General features: G+C 42.9%; 1 protein-coding gene across 2 annotated transcripts; it reads right to left on the minus strand.

The window, feature by feature from the left end:
• Window positions 1-502: 502 nt before the first annotated feature.
• Window positions 503-18,979, minus strand: map3k4 (mitogen-activated protein kinase kinase kinase 4). Of its 2 annotated transcripts, XM_018693224.2 has the most exons (27): window positions 18,771-18,979; window positions 13,520-13,710; window positions 12,000-13,429; window positions 11,248-11,502; window positions 10,931-11,083; window positions 10,624-10,781; window positions 10,368-10,484; window positions 10,158-10,257; window positions 9,928-10,011; window positions 9,563-9,832; window positions 9,316-9,465; window positions 8,665-8,826; window positions 8,231-8,364; window positions 7,435-7,513; window positions 7,247-7,325; window positions 6,028-6,121; window positions 5,561-5,683; window positions 3,704-3,804; window positions 3,530-3,610; window positions 3,258-3,449; window positions 3,103-3,173; window positions 2,884-3,000; window positions 2,643-2,802; window positions 2,397-2,519; window positions 1,974-2,080; window positions 1,560-1,739; window positions 503-1,464 (listed from the first exon to the last, which is right to left on the minus strand). In XM_018693224.2, exons 1-27 carry the CDS (start codon window positions 18,800-18,802, stop codon window positions 1,444-1,446), a joined length of 4,764 nt encoding a protein of 1,587 aa, XP_018548740.1. In that variant the 5' UTR covers window positions 18,803-18,979; the 3' UTR covers window positions 503-1,443. The 2 variants fall into 2 exon arrangements, with proteins under 2 accessions (XP_018548740.1, XP_050932644.1); XM_051076687.1 differs by lacking the exon at window positions 5,561-5,683.
• Between the last annotated feature and the right edge of the window lie 636 nt (window positions 18,980-19,615).

Here is a 19,615-nt window from a genome sequence, read left to right on the forward strand (position 1 = left end):
AAAAAATGGCATTGCACATGCGGTGATCCGGACTCTGTGAAACATCCCACCTAAACATTCAAAGCGGCGTCACGCAACTTGGTCCGCACACCTGTAGCTATGTTGTAATAGTTGATGTGTTTACATTGTGTTGTGCCTGTATTGTTTAACTATAAAGTCATACTTGTGGACGCAAAACTCACTAATGCTAACTTTGTTCCTCAAGGATTGTCCATGTTTTTCTAATCTTAGTCTAACCGGTGTCAACACAATTAGTCGCTGATTTTGTTTAAATATTCCGAATGGTAATTTTATGGGATGTTGCTGGCCGACTGGTTTAGCTAAGTAGTACAGCTGGGTGCAGCTGTACTACTTGTTGCTTTACGTGTTGTACACACAGTAAAACCACTGAATACCAGATCTGCTGACTGTCGGCTCCAAATTAAATTACCCTCCTCTTTGAAAGCAATGTCATACAGATAATGACTGCCATTTTCATGGCTGAAAAAATACACATTACACCTTCTTAAATAAAAAAACGATTGGTTTATTAATATTGTTTGTACATAGCAAACACTATAAGAGCAGCAGAGGACCAGAAGTTGTGGTGTGTGTCAGTGTCTGTGTTTGGTTGAGTGGATGTTTTGTGTTCAGCAGCAGGGAGGGAGAGCAGGCCCCGTTTCTCCTCTTTGTTGGCTACGCTCCAGTCACATCAACAGCTCCTTACCAGTGACCAATAGACTTGACTGTCGCTCCAACTTGACATTTACTCAGCAAAGGCAAAGAAAAATACATTTAAAAAAATCCTTCCCAGTGCCCGCGCTTGCCAAAAGACAAGTGATAAATTAATCTGACTATTTGGATGGTGTTCATTTCATAACGGTAAACCAGCATCTCCTCCCATTCAGTGAGGCTTACCATGTCCTTTTCTGCCTCAAAGGGCAACTGAAATAAGATTCCTCCCTCTTCTACTTAACTGCTCCCTTGGGTAAACAGTTTAAAAGTGCCATAGATTTTTGTCCCCCCTCCCCATTTGTTAAAAAAAGAAAAAAGGTATTCCTCAATGCCTTTTTCAGAGGTGTCTTCACCAGTGAGAACAACAAATGTGGCAATAGTTACTTTAACTTTACAATATTGTTTATACAAGAATTAAAGCCAATCCTATTCTTACAGTATATACAGTCCCATCCCTGCCCCTCTTCTCCTTGTCCATGGGTACACAATTCAATTCATTTTCATTTATATAGGGCCAAATCACAGAAGTTATCTCAAAGACACAACAACCCTATAACTCCATAGGTCCAGTTGTCCTCTGACATGATTTTGTATTAGTTCCTCAGTTTAACCATGTGCCTTCAGCCGTAACTTCAACTTCTCCATGTCCACAGTTTATTTTCCTTTTGCCAACAGCATGTACAGTAGTGCTTTAATTTGTAAACTTGAAAGCCACAGAGGAGGTTTCATTCACTCTTCATCTGTACAAACCTGAAACAGATACATAGATGAGGTTTAAGTCTGGCAATTGACATCACAAAAAAGAAAATGTGGTGGCCTTACAATGCTTGGATAAAGTATCTTACCTTGACAAACGGGTGGTCTAGCAGCATGCTAGCGGTCCAGCGGCGTTTGGGTTCACTCTCCAGACAGTGCCCAAGGAAGTCCTTCCCCTCTGTGCTCAGCTTCTCTGGGATGGGGGGTTTATGGCCCATTCCCACTTTGTACATGATCTGGAAGTTGTGCTCGTACTCATGCCAGGGTCTCTGCAGGTTGAGATAGAAGAAGTGAGAACAAGTGTCATTTCCTGGTGGTTTTCACTTAATTAACTCAAGACCTCCATGCTAACAAAATCTGACAAGATTTGATTGATGGTTATTTTAAGTAACTCAAATAACCACTATCACTTTACTTCCCTAAAAGAGGCAGGTTTGGTGTAGGACAACTGGTTCCACGGTATCAAAACACTCGAAGCTTGTGTTTTCCCTAATACTCCTTACCTTTCCTGTCACCATTTCAATGAGGACGCAGCCCAAACTCCAGATGTCTGCTGCTCGTCCATGACCTTCACCCTTTGCTCTTGTGATGACTTCAGGTGCCATGTAGGCTGATGAAAATAGACAAAAATGGAGAAAAATAACCAACAGTTAAAACAATGTAATTTAGTGAGCAGTAATGCTGACACAATACTGCATATAACATGACATAACAACAAGAAGTTTGTGGCATAGTACAGCATGAAAATACATTAAAAACTGCTGTATCCAATACACCACTTATGCTACACATGCACTTTATACAATATCTTAAAAAAACAGAACAGAACAGATGACAGAAACACACTGGTAATGCTATAAAAATAGCAATCCACAGTGACCCCTGCTGGCAGCTTGTAACCATAACCAAAACATTCAAGCTTTTACCTGCTGTCCCCAGTGTGCTGTTCACCTCCCCAGGCATGGTGTGAGCGTTGTTCCTCAGCTTCACTGAGCAGCCAAAGTCACCCAGCTTAATTAGGCCGGACGATGTCAGAAAGATGTTGGCTCCTGATATAAAAAAGAACAGGGACAGAATCAACAGGGGGGGGTGAGTTCCTTTGGAAGTGTCTGCTCTTTTGATAATAAAAAAAACACATACAAAATATCTGAAAAAGAGGATGTGACACTGACCCTTGATGTCACGGTGGACAATGCCGTGTTCATGGAGGACATTGATGGCTGTAGTGATCTGTTTGCTGTAGAGCCTGATAACATGTTCCTGCAGCCCCAGCCTGGACACTTCCTCTAGAGTGCCTTCATCACAGTACTCCATGAAGATGTACATCTCTTCCTGCAGGTGAGCACAACATTTACATACCAAACTGCTTCAATATGCACCATGTGATGCTTGAATTGACATGAACCATCTTACCCGATGGAGCTCAACTCCAAAGTATCGAACCAGATTTGGGTGTTTAATGCCTTCAAATATTTTCAGCTCATCTGCAGTCTCCTTTATTGTTTTGTGATCATTTGGCTGAAATCGGATCTGGTTGACAAAAAAAAAAAATATATATTTAAATGATTATTATTTAAAGATGATCTATTTGTTAGTATTTTGAAAACTACTGAATTGATCTTGCACACATACCTCCTTCATGGCCATTAGTTCTCCAGTGTCAACATTGATGCAGGTGTACACCTTTCCATACTGGCCTTCACCTGTTACCATACACATAACATCACTGCCTGTATGTGCATTAAATAACCTACATTATAGCAAATGCAGTCATAAGGCGGTCATACCTATCTTGTTGCCCCTCTGCCATTTGAAGGTCACCTTCCTGAGCCCAACATGCATGACGTTGTCATAGGACTTGGGTGTGTGACACACTTGGCCAATGATGTTACGCTGCACCATCACGGCGTAGCGTTTCTCTTCGAGCTTGCGAACAGAGCGACGGATGGCCTCCATGGGACTTTGCCGTGCTGCTGTGTCTGAGACAAGGGAGAGAAAATAATTAGTTACTGAGGTCAAACAAGTGTATGGAACATGCCTCTTCACTCCACAGTCTCACCCTTGGACTGGCTGATGAAGGTGCGGAGCTCCCAGCTTCGCCGTGCAGCGCTGTTGGGATCTCCCTTTGGATACGAGGGCTCTGGAGGGAGAAATCAAAGGAGGAGTTAACCTAATCAAGCAAATGAACATTCACAATGTTAATCAAACCATGCCCGTTATAGAATGTACCCACCTTCTCTGTCCTCTGTGGGGCTGGAGTGGCGGCTCAGAGATTTGAAATGCAACTCTGCTGCAACTGATGACAGACGGTCATTCTCATGGAAACTGGATCCCCTGCAAGGACGTGGAGAAAACTGATGCAACACTCTGCTCCAAACAAAAACTACTGATTCAGATAGCATGTTTCAGTCTGCAGGTTTCACTGTTAATGGCCAAATTAAGGAGTGGGAGTGTTGTCCTCTGCCAAGACTGCACTTTATTTTTATGATCTCAAAATGAGTATGCTCCTGATAACATTTCATGCAGTAAGTGTTTCCTTTACATTAAACTGCGTTATATTAAACAGTACAGGGAACTGTTTCCTAAAAGCATCTTAATGTTATGAGACCCACTGAAAGGTTTGAGATTAACTTGAGGTGCTTTTGGAGAAAATGCTCCCAGACTGGTACTTAAAATGCACATTACATACATATAAATAAAACTACATAAACGATTCAATCAAACACCAGAATTAAACTTTAAAATAATATAAATAAACAGACAAAATCATTTGACCTTTCAAGTGAGACAAAGATTTTGCTTATTACCAGAATGCCCTTGGAAAACCCACTAAGTTCAGCATGCATCAGAGTCATTCACACTTGAAGGTTAGATCTCTAGAGTGCATGTTCTGATTTCAAAAGCACACAAATGCACCAGAAATTCTAATGGTGGTGAATCACCAGCATCAAAGCAAGACTGATGTTAATAGCACTAAAAAGCAGAATATCATAGGCCACTCTTTCAATGAGGTAGTGTTTTTTTCCCTCCATTTTCACACCATGCACAACAACTTCCTTTGGCCTGTAACGGGACTTGTGTTTGTCCATTTTTTTCTAATTTGGTGACATTTTGCGGGGCTTAAAGTCACTACATCAACATTTTACGAGCTAATGTGGTGCTTATAGTAAGCTGAATTATAGTAAGTTGAATTTAAGTTTCTCTTGAATTCAAAGTTTGAAAATAAAGTCTTTTATAGCCAATATCAGTTCTGTGCATATTATTTAGATGCACCTTATAGCATGTCATTTGAGCTATAGCAAGCCATAATTAATATAATCACATCATAACAGCCATGCTGTAAATGCATCAGTGTATTAAAAATAGAATTCTTCAAGTTAAAATTTCAAGTAGAATGCGAGGGGAAATGCATCATTATGTAATTTAGGTGATAAATGGTTCCTTTTGGCCAAAGATCAAAACTATAGTTTTGAACCTGTAGTTTTGATCTTTAAACCATAATGTTGATTGATGCTAGATTCAGGTCTGTGATGTTGTACCGGTGCAGAGCCTGGAATTACTCAATTTTATAAAAATGGCAAAATTGTAGATACAGTCGCTCAGATCCGATATCTGCCTTAATATCCAACCTTACTGTGTTTGTTTAGATGCAATCAGGAGGCTCAATGCAGGAAATCTGCAATCTGCCAGTGAAACTTTAAATCAAAGCTACAAGTCTAACAATGTCAGAAAAAGTATAACAAATACATTCCTCCGTAAGAGCACTATCATAAGTACAGTACTTCATTCTTTCTATCTTTTTAAAATTCACTGTTAAAGCTATACATTAGCATGACATCAAAGTTTTGTTGAGAGGGCAAAATATGTTTTGAATCTAAGCTTATAAAAGAACTGAGTGAATCCTCTCCAATGCAGAACAAAATGTCCTCTAAATAATAATTTTAGACTTCAAATCTTAACATGAAGCATTACCTCCTTGCACTTCCAGAAGCCTTATAAAAAATTAGAGATGGTTTTTGATTTTTTTTTTTTTATCTGGGGCTATGTTTTGGCAACAGTTTCTACCAGGCGACTTTGGGGGCAAGGCTACCTGACGTCATTGGGGGTGCTGCCGGGTGCTTTGGTGTGGCTGTGTTCCCCTGGGCCCTGAGGGGCGGGGCGGGGGCTGTTGGGGAACAGCTGGTTCCGGAGATCGCAGGGGAGACTTCGGGAGCTGTGTGGTGAAAAAAGAAACTGAGGAGCTCTGCTTTGGGAGGTAAGCTGGCTTGTGTGGGATATGTATACATAAGTTTGTGTGTGTGACTGGGTGGCTGGTTGAGGGACAGACACACACACTCACTTACTCACTCAGTCACTATACAAATTGAAAAAAAGTTAAAATGACTACTGATATACTCAGCAGCATACGCATACACACAAAGAAGCTCACATAGCACACAAGCTCCACAACTACAGAGCAAAACATCAGTAGGCATAAAGGGCATAGTAATGAGGCACAATGAGCCATGCAGGAACACAGTAGGTACACAGAGTATTGTAAAAACTGTCATCACTTACCTGAATCCCTCAGCATTAGGGATGAATAGATTGGGGTTTGGTGGGTCACTATGGCAGCGAGGAACTTTTACAGGACGAGGACTATTCCTGGGAGCTGAGAAGAAAAACACTCAATGCTTAATTTAGTCAAGCCACCTACCAAAGGAAATCTTGAACAGACTATACATTGTTTGAGTGGAACTCACTGCTACAGAAAGACAGCTAGCTATGGTAATGCACAACAGGATAAAACGAGCAAGCGAGCAAACATTTATACACTGTAGAACTTCTTAAAACTGTCACAAAATTCTTCACATAAAAGAGAAAATGTATAAAACAAGAAGAAATAAATGTTTAACACAAAAATCAAAAAGTGCCCTGATTTGGTTTCTCTTTGGTTTTTGTGGGAGATGGTTCAAAAGACTACACAGTCCAAGTCTCTTGTCAAAACAAATTTGGGCAAAAGTCATTTTTTGTTTGTATAACATAAAATATTCAGTTCTCAAAATATACAATGAAGTAAGATCACAGAAATAGCATTCATTGTGCTCTATGAAGGTGAAATGACCATGTTTTCACAACCAAATCCATCCGGTGGTCACGTTATTATTAAATCACATGAAAGCCACTGTACTGTGTTGCTTTACTTGAGTCCAAGTCAAAGACAGACAAGTTGCAACATTCAGTTCATTGCCTCCATAACTTAGGATGCACAAACATTAAACCTTTTACATCAAGAAATTATTTTGACTAGATCTGCTGATGACTTTTTCTAACGTTATATCTCTATAAACATTGATTCTGTATTGCATCACATGGCAGAAACGAGGCAGTGTCTGACCTTGTGCAGTTGGTCTGGTTTTGATGACTGTTCCTGTTTAACCTACAATAAAATTAGTTTTATGATCTTTTTTTAATCAGAAAATGTTTGCCAAGCAAACATGTTCTTTTTCAGTAACACCCTACCTCACAGTCATATTAGTACACTTTCACATTTTCCCAGAACAACCACAGTATACTAGTGCTGGCCAACGAGCAGCAGCATGGAGTTGCTCTGCACAACCTTTGGGTTCACTCATGCAAATAATTCTCTGCTATTCTAAAGGACCTGGGTTGTTATTTCACTGTCATTGTGTCTGCTTTGTGTAACAGTCTGTACCCGTGACACAAAGGTTATAATCTTGCAACAGAATGTAAACACTGAAATAAACCCTGAATTCCAGATGTAGAGAAGACTTACCAATGTACAGGCCAGTGACTGGGCTATGAGGTTTTCCAATCACATGTCCAATACATTCATTCATCAAAGCTTGTAAATTCTGCAGAAAGAAAGGTAAATTCACTGTCAATAGATATATACATCATGTTCCAAGAATACCTGTGCCAATTTGTAGAAAACAATAAAGAGAAGAAAGCAGGCCATTTTACCAGGAAGTCGTCCTCAGGTAATGCTGATATGAAGGCAGGTTCGATGGCCTGAAGAAAATCAAAACCCTGAGTCGCCCACCTGCAGGTGTAACATGGCAGTCAGTCAGTGTGTCCATAGGATACTGTTTTTAATAATCCAAAAATGACAACTTACACATACTCACTGTTAGATGTGCTTATTTTTGTTTGTGTATTTGTCATAATATCAAACAATGTCTCTATTATGTCTCCAAAATACCATGCTACTGCTGCAGCTGTATTCCATCAGATAACCTAAGGGCTTCACTCTATTATCAGAGTAAAATGTTGCCATGGTAGCTTGTTATGGATCAAAGCATGGGCTCTTGACAAAGAGGGTCAAAATAAATGTGTTTCAATTAAGACTGTGGCTCTTAAACAGGAACTAAAAATATCTGGTTTTATGGTTGGTAATCATTCCAAAAATAGAAAACAGCAGTGCAAAATGAGGAATTTATCACACAAGCAACAACCTTTAACTACATGAACTTTTATACTGCACAGGGGGGAAAAAAGCTTTCATCAGTCTAAAGTCAGCAGTTTGGGGAACATTGTTAATTTAATTATCGAACATTAATTGCACTTATTGAACTTTGACTTTCTTGGAAGCATTGCTAGAAAAAGCATCCCTGAGTAACATATTCAAACCATTAAATACTACCTTAGGAACACCACACTACCTGGCAGATCCTGCACCCAACCAGAGGATAAAAAAAAGAGACATAAATAAATTACATAAAATGTATGAATGCTCAATTGATAGAAGGTAAAGCCTTACCTGGGCTTGGTGCCCCTGCCGCTTTCACATTTGGTCAGGACATAGGTCATCCACTTGCGGGCAAAAGCTATATAGCGCTCACCGATCCTCTGCCTGAACTCTCCTGACATCAAACGCACCACCTCCTTGTGGTACTGTAAATGAAAAATCACAGCAAAGGGCAGTATATTTAGGATTACTGCCTCAGCCTCCAGTCATCTGATGACTTGCAATTAATTCAGTCCTTATGTAACTTTATATGTATGTTAGGTATAACCCATAACCACACTAATATTATAAAGTCAACATTAACCTAAATGTAAATAAAGTAGAAATGTGCCTTTTACATCACAGGAAAAATCTGAGTGGAAGAGGAGATAGATGAGATGTTTGTGCTTCTGTAAAAATATTCGCTGTGTTACAGTTGACACATCTACAACCCTGTAGCCTCTTACCTCAAAGGCAAAATTGTAGCCCTGTATCATTGCCTCCCGGTAGTACTGATGCAGAGTGGCTGACTCAGACTCCTCCACCTCTGCCTCAAACTCTGTGGTGAACATGTACTCCACTCGATCAATGGCAGTGCTGATCTTAATGCATAGCTGTAGTGCCTCATTCTGTGGTAGGAGTGAGAAAGATGGGGAGAGGAAAGAGAAGAGTTTTATTATCTTTTTTTTAATAAAGAAAAAGCTTCAAAAAGCTTTCAATTAAAAGCAATTACTGAAAACATTCAAAATGGAAAACTGATAGAGTCCATGCAATAAATTACATGTGGTATTGTGAACAGATACTAGAGTCCTGCACCTGCAACTGGGTGCCCGACCTACAGGTTTGCAACACTGCACACGTGCAGGACTCTAGTATCTGTCTGACAGATACTAAAGTTAAGTGACCTCCCCTTTGAGAATTATTTCAAAAGTTTGGTCCGATTATAGTCTAGTGTTGTTTTTTTTCCGGTAATGTTATTAGAGCAGAAATTCAGGGTAAATGGTAGCAGTTGTGGTGATTTGAAAGTAGGACGCAAACATGCACCTGTTTTAACAGCAACACAAAATAAACTAGTTTTTTAACTGGTTAGAAATCATAGCTTATGATTACGTGTGTACCTTGAGCTCCTCCAGAGCACTTGCGATGAGAGGCTGACTAGATGTTTGCTCCCGGCTAAGAGTGAGCACATCCTCCATGGACTGCTGAAAGGCCTTTCGCTGGGTCACCAGGTGAGCTGACTGCATCACTATCAAGAGCATGTTCTCCACCTGAGAGCACATTAGACCAGTGGGAGGCTTGTAAACAGTGGAAACACAAATGTAAACACACAAGCTGAAAAAAAAAACACAAAAAAGAGCCATATACCTTCATGGCCCTTAAAGTGTCAACAGTTTCCATCTGGGGAACCAGTTTGAGCAACTCTCCCTCCCACTGAGCCCAGTCAGAATCAGTAGCAGAATCCCCAGCTCCGTGTTTACTCATGAGCAGGTAGGCCTCATCGTCTGCAATTTCCTCAGGCTCTTTGGAGCAGTCTTTGCCAGCAGCGGCATTGAGAAGCTGCAGGATGAGTGGCCTCTGATTCCTTAAACTGCAGGGGACAAAAACTTGGAGCTCTTCCAAGCCTGGAATCTGAACCTGGATATAAAAGGAGGAGGTTAAACTGTGCATAAATGACCCGAGGACAGGGAAAAGGTCAGACATGTGCAAAATTAACTGAAAAGAAAACACACCTTGACATAGTTTCTCTTCTTCAGTGCCTCCAGGAGACAAGTCACCCCATTAGTGATGCTGAAATCTGCAGCAACTTCTAAGTCCTGCAGGGAGAGAAGCAAACAATTTGGTGTCAAAGCACACAGTGCCAGTTCTTCAGTGAAGAGAGAAACAGAGATAAAATGCAAACTCTGTGCTGCTGTGACTTCCTGTTCCAAGGGAGCGAAAATTCTCCACTGCCAACTCTCACCTTGCGAAGCATTTTGGCAAAGCCCAGAGCCTTAGACGCTCGTTCCCTGGCCTCGTGGAACAGCTCTTTCAGTGACCGACTAGTCTCAATAACTGACCGCCTGGAAGAATCAAAAAATTCAAACTTTAAGACACCTCCACTGAGACAAAAATTATAATACTGAAAAGAACAAAACAAAAGCCAATATCTAAACCAGGTTATTCCCCTTACCTGATCTCATCCGAGGCTGTGCTGTCATCGGCACTTTCCCAAAACTCATTTCCACTTTTCTGCAGGCCGGCATCAAGAAAATCTCCAGTGGATTTGAGCAACATCCTGGCAATGTCACTGCCAAGAGTGGAAATATAAATGATTAATAAACTCTTAAACTCTTACATTAAAAGGGTTTTATGCCAGTTTGCTTTGCAAGTAGGTGACATGACTATAACAGAAATAAAAAAACCTAATGGATTGAGAGTCCACTCACCAGAAAAGCTTCCCAGACTGGGCCTCCCCTCCACGGATGTAAGGAGTGATGACCTTAGTGAAGTTCCACTCCTCCTCTAAGAGGTTCTTCAGGCTATGAGAGGCCTGAGGCAGCTGCTGCAACATTTGGATCCAACTGTGCATGTAGTCAAAGTAGACCTACAAAAACAAGGACGGATGTTACATTTGTTACTTTTCAATAATGCATAATTGCACAAGCCTTTCTCCACAATGGTTATGCATTCAGGGTAATTATGGCTGTTTAAATGACAACTCCATGTAGAAGAGAAGAAAACTGTCAGTCTTACCACCAGCATCTTGTGAAGATCCTCTTCAAAGTCATCAATATTGGCATTTGTCTGCAAGCCCTGAGCATCAGTCACCACGCCACGCAGCATGAACTGATAATACTGCTTCATCAGAAGACCACCTTTAAGAACCTCCTTACACTCACGCACCAACTGCAGAGCATAAACAACACACAGATCAGCACTTTAATATGACATACCTGCCATGTATTATGATTACGATATGTTTTCAGTCATTCAGCATGAGGGGCACAGCATGTAGAGAAGAGTCACTGAGAAAGTCTAATGCTACAGTAAATGTTTCAACAGCTACTTGCCTGTTTGATACTGAGCAGTGAAGGCTCAGGCCTCTGTTCAAGTCGCAGTTTAAGGCATTCGTGAATGACATTAAGAAGGACTCTGCACAACACAAGGAACGCTGGCCGGAAAGATGGGAGGTCCATGTCCAGCAAATCCTCCCAGGATACCTGGTCTGCTCCAAGTTCTGGATGATCTGCACCACTGCAGGACACATGGCGTGACAGCTCTGGCAGGTAATCACTGTACAGCATGGGGTCCGGGAAGTCTGCGAACTGCAGATGGAGGGTAGGTCCAGGGAAGTTAAATCAGCAAGTTTCAGTGGTATAATATGCTCTGTATGAACAGAGCCATCACTTAACTTTATAACAAAATCAATGGTGGTTTTTTGTTTTATTGTGCTATTTAATTAATCTTATTCAAACTGTTCATTGCTTGATCGATGATGTCTGCCCCAGGAATTTCAAACAGGAATCTGCAACATGAACATATTGCCAAAAACTCTGACTAAATCTAGACAGTTCCCTCTTACCAAAGTTATATAGCTACAACTTGTGTCTCCACCTCCTTCCCTCATAATCACATCAGCAATCCAAGAAGTTTTCACGTTCCTTGTTGTAGTTTTGTAGGAGGGCACTGTCTGAACCTCCCTAAAATGCTCCACTAAACTGTCAAAGCTCCCAGCACCCAGATGAGCTCATCATCATTAATAAATTATTTAGGATAAAATGGTAATCATTAAATGTGCAGTTTGCAGATATTACAGTCTCACCTCCAGTGCAGGAGTGTGGCGGAGCAGCGCTGCTCTGGACCGCTGGAGAGAGCGGTCCATCAGTTTGTGCAGTCTGAGGATCAGTTTACGCAGTCCCATCTGTTTCAGAGCTTTATCCACAAACGGTCTGTAGATGGCTGTGGGGCAGAAAACTCCCCCTCCCGCAGTTGCCTCTGCACTTCCTGCAGTAGCAGTTGGGAGAAACTCGTCTTCTGACAACAACCGGGAAAATTTAGGAGTCAGGGAGGGAGACAACTCCCCATCTGCTACATGTCCCAATCCCCCCTCCTCCTCAGTATCCCTGTCCTCCCCCTCACTTTCAGCTGTAAAAGTGGCTGTTGAGTCATTCTCCTCATCTCTCTCATTCTCCTCTTCTTCATTGCCACGGGAGCAGCGAGGTGAGGGGATCTCAAAGACAGGCCACCCGATACGGGATAGATCATGGAGGCCCAGCACAGTGGCCATAACACGCAGCTTCTGGTTGAGGTCCTGGGTGATATTGAGCCACAGACAGAGTGCCTGCACCCTGCCCTGGAAGTCTCGTGCTGCATACTTTTCATAGTCCTTCTGCAGGGCTTGCAAAGAGGGATACAAAGCTTCCACAGACTCCAACAACTCCATTACCCGCTTGACCTGCTCAAATGCCAGCCGCTGGCGCTGAAGGTGTTCCCTGCAGTCAGCGCCAGAGCCAAGAGGCTCTGCTGCATTCATCTCAGATGAGGGGCAGGCACTAAAGCCCCAGGGATCTACTCCACAGTGGTTGGTCTCTGCTACAGCAGGCTCCCTCTCCTCTCCACAGACTAGATCTGGGATGCTCTGATAGTCCCCCTGGGTTGTTTGAGACCCTGAGCAGTGGGCCCCTCTCAGGCTGTCATAGTTGACTTTAAAGTGCAGCACCTCATTGATGATGTCAGGGATGGCCTGGCGGGCAGTGAAAAGAAAAAGGTCTTGATCACCGGTGGAGCGTCGTGCATGCCAAGCCTGCAGCTCCAACCAAATGACCTCATTGTTGTGACCCATGAAGGCCATGTTCTCCATGCCTCTCTGCTCCTTCTCCTTCCTCTTGGAGGACATAGACGTGAGCTTGAGCAGCAGCCGCAGAGTTTCAAAGAACTTGAGGCGGTCGGCGGGACAGTCTGTCCTGGAAGTCTGGCGGTGGGTCCGGTGGGTAATATGGGGCATAGACACGGGAAGTTTGCCACTGCTGCAGCCCAAGCTCAAGTAATGCTTCCGAGGATCCATGTTGAGGGCACCAAAGGGGCTTGACTTTGAGAGTGGATCCAGCATAAAAGAGCCTTCAAAGGTCTTCTTGTGGTCTCTCTCTGTGGAGCGCAGTGTGGCCCTATGCTTCTTGCCCTGTTTGTAGCTGTGCTCTTCAGGGGTCTCCACTGGCCTGGGACACTCTCTCAGGACAGACGGGCTAAGGTCCGCTGCAATAAACACAATGCATGTAAAAATGGTAAAACATTTGTAAAACTTATTTCCATACATACCTCAGTCAAACTGATTTATTAACTTACCCTTGTTGGGAGACCGACCAGCACTCCTCGCCTGACTGTTCCTTTGAAGTTTGCCAGACATGCGTTTCATCTGACGGGGGGTATAAGGAGGTGATGTGCCATACAGAGCTTCCTCTTCCTCACTGGGAGAGTCCCAGGATTCATCCACTTCAGAGTTCTGTTGGGATGCATCTTCCACTGGCTTGGCCTGCCTGTCAACATTAATGACATTTAGGTTAAAAAAAAGACTAGATTTGCATCTTAATAATAATCACTGTTAGCTGGCACCGATTCTGAAACTCTTTCATCATAACACAAGGAAACCAAAGAAATGTGTGTACAAGGTCGAAGAGTACTGGGTTGTTTGTACCCATAACAGAGTGTGCAGCAAATCTCCTCTAATGCCCCCGCAAACAGGTTGCTAAATTGCAACTAGACTGAATGTCTGCTGCTACCTACAGCAGACTGACGAGTTGTCTGTCCTCTGGAGCCTGACTGGCTGTCTCCCAAATGTAAAGTAGCAATGCTCTGTGCATGACCACAGCCAGTCCAGACGCAGGATAATAAGCTGTGGGCACCCTTTCTTGGTCTAGGTAAACATAATGGCTCAACCAGAGAGGGAGAAATAGTAACCCTCATTAACTCTGTCTGCTAAGTCATCAACCATAAAGCAACTGCACAAGTCAAGTTTTCATAGAGCATGGAGACACACAAAAATGTGTAGGAGTTTTGAGACTGTATGCAAACACAGTGCTAATGCAAAAAAGCATATCACTTTCATGTGATTATAGCAAATCTTGAGCCACATCTTTATTGTGGCCCAAGATTTTGTTGCTTAACCACAGTCTGACTGTGAATTTCAAGTAATGACAGGCCATGGCAAAAAAAATGTTGCATCTAGTTCTGCAGAAAGGAAACAAAATAATCACTTGAATCACTTCCTTCTGGGAATAAAGGAAAAGAGAAAAAAAGAAAATGGAGAGTGCAAGCAGCACACTTTTCTAGATTACAATGTCACAGCTTTGTTCGCTAATGCCTCTCGGAGGGTTTTTTTAATAGGATTAGAGAGAAAGGTTGGAGGGTCTGACCCCACCAACAAAAACAAAAGGAGATTGGGGTGGGGGCGGGGGGGGCATGAAAAAGGGCATTCTATATGCTGGTCACCATGTGTCCCTCCATCGGTCATCTGACTGAAAGGCATTCCCCAACACGCGCCTGTTAGCGTCTGTGCAGACGGAGTTGAAAGGGGCAAGGCTGTATCACTTTCACTGGGGGAGTGTGTGTGAGTGTTAAGGAAGGGGGTTAATCTGGTAATCATTTGATTAAGCTTTTCAAGAAGCCACATACAGAGAGTGTGAGTGAGAGAGAGAGAGAAGGGGAGAGAGAGAGAGTGAGACAGAGTCCAGACTTCTATTGCCCATCTGCCCCAAAGCAGAATCTGTCTCTATAGACACACACGCGCAGTCCCCTGGGAGCAGCTGTGGAACTACATACAAGGCAGACAGACACCTGCTGCAAATCCTGCAACTTTAAATGCAACAAGATACAGCTGCAATAAAGACTTTGTGAACAAAACATACTGCAAGAATAATGTCAACAGCACAACCACCTTAACCAGGACAGTCTTGAAATTACAGAATAACTCTTGCATGAAAGAACACTGGTGCCTTTATGAGTGTATTGTACAGGAAATTGTGAAGGGGCTTGTTCTGCAGGAGTAGCACACCACAGTGATCTTTTCAGTATGCAGGCACAAGAAAGCACAGTAAGCAATCTTGTGTGTTACAATAAGGCATTTAGCACAACAGCAACAGACAAATCCCTGTGAAAATGCAATGCAAATATGCAGAGAGGTATCTGTGTGTTGTAAGCAGATTGTGTGAATGCCATCAACCTCCCACTGTATCCATCACAAGTGCGATCAGATTGTGCGCACATTTGTAAACATTCCAAAGCGTGCACTGGTGTGTGGTGTCTTAGGACAGAAATAGTACGTGCATGTGAGAGGGAGTGAGACCGAGTTTTAAAAAGACACTTCCTTACGCAGAACAGCATGACTAAATCACTCAGGAATGACAGCGGAACCAATGACGCCATCACTGCCGGGTATTTGTTTGGTTGCCATGAGACACTTCAAGTACAGATTGTGCTGCTGCAGTAAAGGCTGCACAAATTCCTCTCCTGAATTCTTTGCTTTTTTCCTAAACCTACTTGCAGGCCGCCCAGAGAAAGTTACTGGCCTGCATACCCTGCAGTTAACCACAGCCGCACTATGGTCTTCAAGCTGTCCCTGCCTGGCTGCCACTAGTGAATTATCACTGCAGATGGTGTCTGGCTGCTCTCAATGGCTCATCTGATGGCTCATTGGGGCTCCAATAAAGGCCAGTGGAATGCTAGAGCCCCTAGGCAGAAACACTGAGTGCATAATAAACAGCACAAAATCGGGACTCTTTTCTGTATAGTGACTGAAGCAGTGATACCAAGGGCTGCCAGAGTCAGGGAGGCCTGACCTTTGACACCAACCATCCACACCATTGTACCAGGAAGGGGCACTCTATTGTATAGTTGTGACACGTGGCCCATGAGGCCCACAGCTGAATAGCACACAGCTGGTTAGTGAGCACACTTGTTCACAATGTCCACACTAAAGGGGATTTTTTTTTAGAGAGAGGAAAAGGAGGAGAAGGTGGCCAGGGTTTTCTAAGAGCACAGTTTCCACTAATTAGGTCATCCCAGCATAAGTGATGCTTGGTGGTCTAAATCCAGATTTTGATTAACCTCCTCACTGTAAAAAGGATGTGTCTGCTGCCTAGTTATGTTAGCCCAGGGTTAACTAGTGAGGTAGTACTTGTACTTGTAGCACATGTACCCACATTTCAGTGGAAATATGGCTCATTCTTACAATACTATGCATATTTGACTGACCATAAATCCCTGATAAACAGGCAGAGTTGCTACAATGATCAGAATTTGTGCCATAGGCTGACAGAGTTCAGAAACAATGAACACAACGCACTTAACCACACCCTTCTCTGGAACAGTGTGACACTGCCAGGAGTGGACCTCCTAACCTTTCCTACATGCAACTGTGCAGAGGATACTGTGCATGCAGAATAACATCAGTTTGCTTCTGCAAGACACGATACTATATGCATACAGCCATTTTCATTCATGAGAATCAGGAAATCTGTGTAGAAGACTGCTGTGCCACTGCTTACTGTTCATATACATTACTTAGCACCAGGGAACATCCTCTGTCTAGGACACATATCTCATTGTCCCAGTGGAAGCTCATGCCATTAACCACAACAGGCCACATGACCTAAATGTATCTAAATGTGGACACTGCAGACTGCGGGCTCCAGCGTGACGTAAATGGTGTAATGATACATCTTTCTCCTTATGCCACTTGCATCATAAACACAGTGCAGGCAGCAGTCTGCTCCACCTTTGAAATTGAATCTGAAACTGTAGAGAGTCATTAGCAACACCTCTGTCAATTTCAACTCGCATTTCAGTTTCTTTTGCAGTTGTGTGCATCATAAATACCTAATCTAATCAATGAAAGTTATTCTGCAGCACTTAACTATCTTTCCTTTCCCTCTCTATTAATTGTTGTCTGACATAATCTTACTTCTGCAGCACATTAATGACATCAAGTGCCATGGTTTTAGTAGTTACAAAGATCCTATTGTTTAAAAGGAAATAACAGTTGAGAGTGACAGAATGTGAGAGCAGCATTAATTTCAATAAAGCAGGTGTGGGCAGAGACAGGGTGCAGTTAGGAAATGCTAGAGGACGGTCCATCTGTATTCTACAGCCTGTGCTCCTGGCAAATGCAGGCATTAATGAGTTCTACCCCATGAGCGTCTCTGGGGCTCCAGGCAGCCATCCACTGTGCACAGTACACCACATCCTGAAATCCCTGGAATGCCTGTCAGCCACAATGTCTTCAGACTGACTTTGAAAATTAGACATTATTGACAAAGGACCTCTGTACTTGCAACGATAGTGATAGCCTTCAGTTGCCAAGCAAGCGCATAAGTCCACTTTCTCAAAAATAGCTGTCAGTTTGAACTAACCTCACATTTTGTACAAGTATAAACACTCATCGAGTTGGACAGAGGGATGTTTCTGTTACAAAAACGAAAGGATAACTGATTTTTGCATGCTACGAGGCCTGTCATTTCAGACTGAAACTTGACTTTAATTACAGAGCTGTCTGTACACAATACAGGCTGACCTAATGTACGTCTCTCCTGCAAACACTGTCGCGTCAGCCATGGAACCCTGATTTTGTACAGTTTTATGCATTTCTGATACAATGACAAATGGTGAAACACTGCCAAGACATATATTTGAGCTCTTTACCTTTCACCCCAAACTTTGCAGGGACACCAAGCAAGAAAAAAAAAACAAAACATGAAAATTAATCACTTGGAATCATATCAACTTGTGACAATGTCATATTTCCAGCAATAGCATAGTTTGTGGTTCTGTGTTTTTCCCTTATGCGACAGTACCGGACAGCAATTACATTAACAGGGCCAGTATTGCACAATCATGCGAGCTGTTTATGTGTCCACCTCGGACTGAGTGGCCACAAGGGTGCAAGGGAATAACAACTGGCTGGTGGCTCAATAATAGCTGAAAAAAACAAGCTATTTGCCCGAAACCAGGATTATGGCAGATGACAGAGCTGATCCAACGAGATAAATGCTCTTAGAGTAACTCGCTCGGCAGACAAACAACTGCATGTGAGGAGAAGGGGAGGAGAGGGGAAGACACAACAGCAAATTCCTGAGGGTTTGTCGCCAGCGGTCAGGGGCAAACACTGCGGCATTTCGATTAGGAGACGTGCGCATACGACAAAAACATCTCATGAGTGTCTCTTTGTATGCATTCCCCCCCTGCGAGATTGCAGACATGCATCCCTCAGTGTCATCTGCGCACCGCGAACACACAGAGCCCGGTGAAACATTTGTTGCTGCACATGAATTTGCAACAGGCTGTGAACTAAGTTACGGACCTCTAGGGAAAGAAAGTCCGCTAATACCCGCAGCAAAGTGCGTCCGAAAATGTTGCTCCAAAAAGTTTGCAACTCCAGTGTTGCGAATGCAGTAACTGCACGCGTACCACTATTTGACAGGAAGTCGATTTCTAAGGGATGCGCAAGCGCTCCCATAGAACCGACTGCAGTGTCACGTTCAGCTCCCTATTTGGCAAGTGCGAGGTCCTGATGGTGTAGTGTCTGTTCAACAAATTCGCATACCTGCTGGGCTTGTTACGATCCGGAGGCTCCATAGCAAAGCAGTGGCTTCTTGTTCCTAGCCGTGCATGGACTAAACCATGTCTAAGCGATATCAGACAGACTTTGCACCGGTAAATATTTGCAAGAGAGGCGGATTTCTATCCGCCGGTACAGTTGACTCTCGCTTGTGCGTATGCCGTCGCCATCTTTCCAACGTTCATTGAGGAGGAGTGCCACAGTCTTGCATTACTACGGCAACCCGGATAGGTCATCTGCGGTCATAACTGTGCCCCGCTCCAGTGCTTGTTTTTACCCACACTGTACAGTCACAGTGAATCAGTTATCATATGGTCACCACTTGACCGATTCATCATTAAATAACTCGATATATGGTGCAGTGGAATTTTTTTATCCGCTACAAGTGATAGCGTGGGACAATTTCAGTAAATTATTCATGACAACCTAGTTTGTAGTTGTCAGAATAGTGGGACTGATTACAAATGGTCTTTCTTTCTTTGCCTTTTTAGAAATGACTTATACTGCTATTAGTTGTAGTGCTATGTTAGCAGTTAATACTTTAATTACCACTACTATCATTACTACTGCTGTATTATTGGCATCACCTTACATTTTATATGGAACCCGTGTTATGCTATGTTCTTCTCTCGCTATTCTCCTCTCCTTGCCACTGTCGCCTGGTGCTTGCTCATGGTGGGATTTGTTGGGTCTCTCTCTGTAAATACCTATTTTAAAGAGTACGGTCTATACCTGCTCCATATGAAAAGTGCCTTTAGATGACTTTTGTTGTGATATGGCACTATATAAATAAAACTGAATTGAATTGAATTTCTCCATCCTGTGCTGCT

Source organism: Lates calcarifer, linkage group LG16_LG22, assembly GCF_001640805.2.
Source record: "Lates calcarifer isolate ASB-BC8 linkage group LG16_LG22, TLL_Latcal_v3, whole genome shotgun sequence".
In the NCBI taxonomy this organism is placed as follows: domain Eukaryota; kingdom Metazoa; phylum Chordata; class Actinopteri; family Centropomidae; genus Lates; species Lates calcarifer.